Source organism: Panthera leo (assembly GCF_018350215.1).
Source record: "Panthera leo isolate Ple1 chromosome F3 unlocalized genomic scaffold, P.leo_Ple1_pat1.1 chrF3_random_Un_scaffold_30, whole genome shotgun sequence".
Classification (NCBI taxonomy): domain Eukaryota; kingdom Metazoa; phylum Chordata; class Mammalia; order Carnivora; family Felidae; genus Panthera; species Panthera leo.
In genome coordinates, this window is record NW_024962231.1 from 1,058,954 (window position 1) to 1,066,155 (window position 7,202).

Genomic DNA, 7,202 nt, shown 5'->3' on the forward strand with positions numbered 1-7,202 from the left:
ACAACCTTTAAAAGAAGAGAATGATAAATTTGAAAACATACAGAGGTGAGAGTACACTCTCTGCAGCCCTAATAGAAGCCGGAACTCATAGAAATAAATATAAATAGTGCTGAGAAAAGTGTTGCTCAGTTAAAATTGGAGGCAAAGCTAAATATCTTGAAGTAAAAAGAGTAAACAGAATTTTCAAATGTTGCATTACCAACAAGTAATGCATTGTAATAGAGTACAATAGTCATGCTTTAGAGTGTATTTTACTTTTATAGAGAAAATTATCCTTAAGAGTGTTTGAGAAATAAAATGAAAGATAAAGGAATGTTCAACACATGGCAATATTGAATCTTACTTGATACTAAACTCAAAAAAAGCTGGTGGGTAATTGTTACCAGAGGTTTCAAAAACATTTATTATTTATACACAGTAAACCTTTCAATGACATACAAATTAAAATTACATTTAAATGTTATATATAAATACTCTATAATTTGAATGAAATCAAAATGATCAGTTCTAGATAATGATTTCCACAGTATGTACCTATAACTTGATTGCAATTTTCCCACACTTTCGAAACACATTTTCTATCCTTTTATCAGAACTTATTAGCACCAACGCACTGACAGTGGCATAGACATTGGGCACAAGCTTCTGGAAATCCAGAATGACTGTGTCATATGCCCATAAGAGAGTGGAGGATAAGGAGATAATGACGCCCACCTAGTACATGACCACAAAAAAACTTGCCAACAGCAGGATGGTTTCGGTAGCCCTTCTCTCTGGGGAGACTCTTGAGGAGAAGCTGTTACTGGGAAGGTGCTGGCACTGCCTCTGAAGCCTGGACAAGAGAATTACAATGTACACACTTGAGAGCAGCATGCCTCCAACAAAGAAAACATCCCTGGATATTGAAAACGTGAAAAACAGTCCCCTGATGATGGAGTTTAGGTGGGAAAGTGAGCAGTGTTTACTGACACACAGTAGATTGCTCTGGGTCACATTAGAAGGAGCAGCAGTATACAAGATGCAGGCACTAATGAGAGACAAACTGAGAAACCATAAGATGATAAAAGAATGGAAGATGTACTTTTTGCACGTATGTTTAAAGCTGGCCAACCAGGAGGTGCTAGGGCTGATCATGATGGCCTTGAACATGCTGAGGAGGCAGGTGGTGCTTAAGGAGAGACCCCGTGTCACCCTGATCATGCAGAATAAAGCCATGCATTTGAAATCATTTAGAATGTTCAGTACTTCAAACATGTCTGTAGACATTAAAAAAACAGTGCAGTGAACAGTTTCATTATGTGGACAAAGGCCAAGTGATAGATGATCAGGACAGTTGGCTTAGGTCTGTGATCCAGAAGTAGCATGAAGATGTGGAAGAGAAGCAGGAAGGTGTTGGCAAAAATTCCAATACGAACTTGTAAAAACTGGCCTATCTTCATACAAATATAATGGACGATATCATCATCACAGTGACAAAGAAAAAACATTTTGTCTATCTGAAAAGTTAGACCTCACGTTATCAATGTCATTTATTCCTTTGTCAAAATCATCACCACAGATCATTTTTTGTTTTACTCAATTAATCATTAAGTCTATGTTGTATAAAGTCTTAGAAATAGAGTCTCAATATTTTTTGTACACCATTTTACTGTGTGTATATTATGTACATACGTATCTATATGTTATCTTTCTATATCTATCTATCTATCTATCTGTTTGTCTATATGTGTCATCTAAATTGGAAAGGAGAGAAGGAAAGAGAGGAAGGAGAGAGACATAGAGAAAGAGAGATCTCATACCCATATTAATGCCAGGATGATGTCCCCATTCCCCATACTCCCCGTACAGTATATTCATTTCTTTGTTTAAAAGTTTGCTTTCCTGTTCTGCACTTTCCTGTCTCATATTCAGCATCAAGAATCCTAATAGCCATTAAAGTTTGCATAGATGTTTGTATAGTTCAACTGTTGCACATTTTACACTAATGGGAAAAGAATTACGAAAGAAACAATTGGGGGGAAAATTATGCCCAGGCAAGTCTTCCATCAAATACTGTGACACTTTTTCTTCTTCTTCCTTCCAAACTTAGAGACCATCATGATCGCGTTTGGTCTATCCTGTTAATTCAGCACAATCTCCCCTTAAAATTAGATAATTATTAATAATCTTTCAACAAAAACCTTAATTCTCATTGTCATACAACCTAATGATTCATATCAGGGATATGAAGATTTGCATACAAACATATGAGAGGATGGAAATAACAATCGTATTACAAATCCTATTAACAAACTTTATTGACATTGAACCTGGCACACTGCCCTTTATTTTCATCATGGTGATTCATTTTATAATCTCTTTTTATATCAGTAGGGAATTGCTGAAGTTCAACTCTCAATTTTCAAGAGGACAAGAGGACAAACAACTAATATCCACTTTATGATGTCCACAAAATTGTTTTAAAATATTTTTATGGAGATCTTTGCAGGGAACTTCATTTAATAAAAGGATAGCCTCTCATGCCATTAAAAAATCTCCAATAGGGGCACCTGAGTGGCTCAGTCAGTTAGGGTCTGACTCTTGATTTTGGGTGTGGTCATGATCTCAGGGTAGTGACTGATGTAAGCCTCTGCACTGACAGCTCAGAGCCTACTTGGGATTCTCTCTCCCCTCTGTCTCCCCTTGCCCCCTCTCACACACTCACTCTCAAAATAAATAATCATTTGTAAAATTGATTTGTATAATTGGACATATTGGATACACACACACGCTCACACAAATATATGAATATATGCTCATCCTTGTGTGTGTGTGTGTGTGTATATATATATATATATATGTATGTAATATATATCTCCAATTGGAGATATATATTACATACATATATATATATATATATATATATATATATATGCTCATCCTCATGTCTCTTCAGGATATTTCCAATATCAGAATACTTTGTAAAATGCCATTGAACTCTCATCATGGTATTTGCCCTATATGTAGGCATAATTATTTTACTCAATTAACGTGATAAGAATATTTAGCTGTATACATATTTCATTTATTCTTCTATTGAAATGAGAGAGTACTCACCTTTGTTTTCAGTGAAGAAATTTTGAGAGTGAATATTCTTGGCTGAAATTCAGAATATCACTTGCTCTATAAAATTGCTGGGGTAAAAAATTGCTCTATAATCAATCACCTGATATATGGGATTTTATAATGCAGTAATTATACATTTGATTAAATGGCTGTAACTATGTTACCAAATAATTATTATGTGAGAAATTTATCAAAAAGTCAGAAACAAAAAACTAACAGTTGCCACAAATATATATCTGTACCGCAGTGCACTTAGGTTATGCTGCCTATTAGGCCCTAGAGACTAGAACTTATCTATTAGGCTATACTGCCTTAAAGGCACAATGATATCCAAATTGTAGGCATTATATTCCAGTGTCAGTAAAGCCACATTTGGATCATGGCCACTAACATACATGTATAATTACTTAATAAGTGTATATATGAAATATTATTTTTTTATTTTAATTTTTAATTTTTTTATTTTTTAAAAATTTACCTCCTAATTGGTTAGCATATAGTGCAACAATGATTTCAGGAGTAGATTCCTTAGTGCCCCTTACCCATTTGACCCATTCCCCCTCCCACAACCCCTCAAGTAACCATCAGTTTGTTCTCCATATTTGTGAGTCTCTTCTGCTTTGTCCCCTTCCCTGTTTTTATATTATTTTTGTTTCCCTTCCCTTATGTTCATATGTTATGTCTCTTAAAGTCCTCATATGAGTGAAGTCATATGATTTTTGTCTTTCTCTGACTAATTTCACTTAGCATAATACCCTCCAGTTCCATTCACATTGTTGCAAATGACAAGATTTCATTCTTTTTGATCGCTGAGTAATACTCCATTGTATAGTATATATACGACACTTCTTTATCCATTTATCCATCGATGGACTTTTGGGCTCTTTCCATACTTTGGCTATTGTTGATAGGGCTGCTATAAATGTGGGGGTGCATGTGTCCCTTCGAAGCAGCACAGCATACCTGTATCCCTTGGATAAATACCTAGTAACGCAATTGCTGGGTTGTAGGGTAGATCTATTTTTAGTTTCTTGAGGAACCTCCATACTGTTTCCCAGAGTGGCTGCACCAGCTTGCATTCCCACCAACAATCCAAAAGAGATCTTTTTTCTCCGCATCCTTGCCAACATATTTTGGTGCCTAAGTTGCTAATGTTAGCCATTCTGACAGGTGTCAGGTGGGATCTCTTTGTGGTTTTGATTTATGTTTTCCTGATGATGAGTGATGTGGAGAATTTATCTGGATGTCTTCTTTGGAGAAGTGTCTATTCATGACTTTCACCCATTTCTTCACTGGATTATTTGTTTTTCTTTTTGTTTTTTGTCTTTTTTTTTGGTGTTGAATTTGATAAGTTCTTTATAGATTTTGGATACTAACTCTTTATCTGATATGTCATTTGCAAATATATTCTTCCCTTCTGTCGGTTGTCTTTTAGTTTTGCTGATTGTTTCCTTTGCTGTGCAGAAGTTTTTATTTTGGTGAGGTCCCAGTAGGTCATTTTTTCTTTTGTATCCCTTGCCTCCAGAGACGTGTTCAGTAAGAAGTTGCTGAAGGCAAGATCAAAGAGGTTTCTGCCTGCTTTCTCCTCGAGGATTTTGATGGCTTCCTGTCATACATTGTATGTACACACATACATACCTCAATTTATGAGGTCTTTCATCCATTCTGAGTTAATTTTTGTGTATGATGTAAGAAAGTGGTCCAGTTTCATTCTTCTGCATGTCGCTGTCCAGTTTTCCTAGGACCACTTGCTGAAGAGACTTTTATTCCATTGGAGATGCTTTCCTGCTTTGTCAAAGATTAGTTGGCCATACACTTGTGGGTCCTTTTCTGGGTTCTCTATTCTGTTCCATTGATCTGAGTGTCTGTTCTTGTGCCAGTACCATATTGTCTTGATGATTACAGCTTTTCAGTATAGCTTGAAGTAAGTAATTGTGATGCCCGCTGCTTTCGCTTTCTTTTTCAAGATCGCTTTGGCTATTTGGGGTCTTTTCTAGTCCCATACAAATTTTAGGATTATTTATTCTAGCTCTGTGAAAAATGCTGATGTCACTTTGATAGGGATTGCATTGAACATGTAGATTGCTTTGGGTAGTATTGACATTTTTACAATATTTGTTCTTCCTATCCAGGAGCATGGAATCTTTTTCTATTTTTTTGTGTCTTCTTCAATTTCTTCCATAAGCTTTCTATAGTTTCATTGTATAGGTTTTTCACCTCTTTGGTTGGATTTATTCCTAGGTATTTTATGGTTTTTGGTGCAACTGCAAATGGGATCGATTCACTGATTTCTCTTTCTGTGGCTTCATTGTTGGTGTATAGAAATGCAACTGATTTATGTGTGTTGATTTTATATCCTGCAACTTTGCTGAATTCATGAATCAAGTCTAGCAGTTTTTTGGTAGAATATTTTGGGGTTTCCATATAGAGTAGCATGTCGTCTGCGAAGAGTGAAAGTTTGACCTCTGGTGATTTGGATGTCTTTTATTTCTTTGTGTTTTCTGATTGCAGAGGCTAAGACTTCTAATACTATGTTGAATAACTGTGGCGAGAGTGAACATCTCTGTCTCATTCCTGACCTTAGGGGGAAAGCTCTCAGTTTTTCCCCATTGACCATGATATTAGTGTTGGGTCATTCATATATGGCTTTCATGATCTGGAGGTATGATCCTTCTATCCCTACTTTCTTGAGGGTTTTTATCAAGAAAGGCTGCTGTATTTTGTCAAATGCATTCTCTGCATCTATTGAGAGAATCATATGGTTCTTGTCTTTTCTTTTTCCGATGTGATGAATCACATTAATTGTTTTGGGGATATTGAACCAACCCTGCATCCCAGGTATAAATCCCACTTGGTCATGGTGAATATTTTTTTAATGTATTGTTGGATCCGGTTGGCTGATATCCTGTTGAGGATTTTGCATCCATGTTCATCAGGGAAATTGGTCTAGAGTTCTCCTTTTTAGTTGGGTCTCTGTCCAGTTTTGGAATCCAGGTAATACTGACTTCATAGAAAGAGTTTGGAAGTTTTCCTTCCATTTCTATTTTCTGGAACATGTTGAAGAGAATAGATGTTAACTCTTCCTTAAATGTTTGGTAGACTTACCCTGGGAAGCCATCTGAACGTGGACTCTTGGTTTTTGGCAGATTTTTGATTACTAATTCTATTTCCTTACTAGTTATGGGTCTGTTGAAATTTTCTATTTCTTCCTTTTTCAGGTTTGGGAGTTTATATGTTTCTAGGAAGTTGTCCATTTCTTACAGATTGTCCATTTTATTGGCATGTAATTGCTCATATTCTCTTATTATTGTTTTTATTTCTGCTGTGTTGGCTGTGATCTCTCCTCTTTCATTCTTTATTTTTTTATTGTGTCCTTTTCTTTTTCTTTTTGGTCAAACTGGCTAGTGGTTTATCAATTTTGTTAATTCTTTCAAAGAACCAGCATCTGGTCTCATTGATCTATTCTACTGTTTTGTTTTTGTTTTTGTTTTTGTTTTGTTTTTGGTTTCAATAGCATTAATTTCTGCACTAGTCTTTGTTATTTCCTATCTTATGCTGGTTTTGGGTTCTATTTGCTGTTCTTTTTCTAGCGCCTTAAGGTGTAAGGTTAGGTTGTGTATCTCAGAACTTTCCTCCTTTTGTAGGAAGGCCTGGATTGCTATATACTTTCCATTTATGACCGCCTTTGCTGCGTCCCAGAGGTTTGGGGTTGTGGTGTTATCATTTTTATTGATTTCCATATACTTTTTAATTTCCTCTTTAACTGCTTGGTTATCCCATTCATTCTTTAGTAGGATGTTCTTCAGTCTCCAAGTATTTGTTACTTTTCCAAATTTTTTCTTATGGTTGGTTTCGAGTTTCATAACGTAGTGATCTGAAAATATGCATGGTATGATCTCAATTTTTGTTCTCAATTAGGGCTGATCCGTTGTCCAGTATATGGTCTATCCTGGAGACCATTCCATGTGCACTGGAGAAGAATGTATATTCTGCTGATTTAGGAGGAAATGTTCTGAATATATCTGTTAAGTCCATCTGGCTCAGCATGTCCTCATAGCCATTGTTTCCTTGTTGATTTTCGGATTAGATGATCTGTC

At 35.8% G+C, this 7,202-nt stretch overlaps 1 protein-coding gene across 1 annotated transcript; it reads right to left on the reverse strand.

Moving 5' to 3' along the window:
* Positions 1-534: 534 nt before the first annotated feature.
* On the reverse strand, positions 535-1,487 carry LOC122212815 (putative vomeronasal receptor-like protein 4). Its single transcript, XM_042926794.1, is given in 2 exon segments — positions 535-1,269; positions 1,272-1,487. Coding segments are annotated over 2 exon segments (951 nt in total).
* Positions 1,488-7,202: the final 5,715 nt, after the last annotated feature.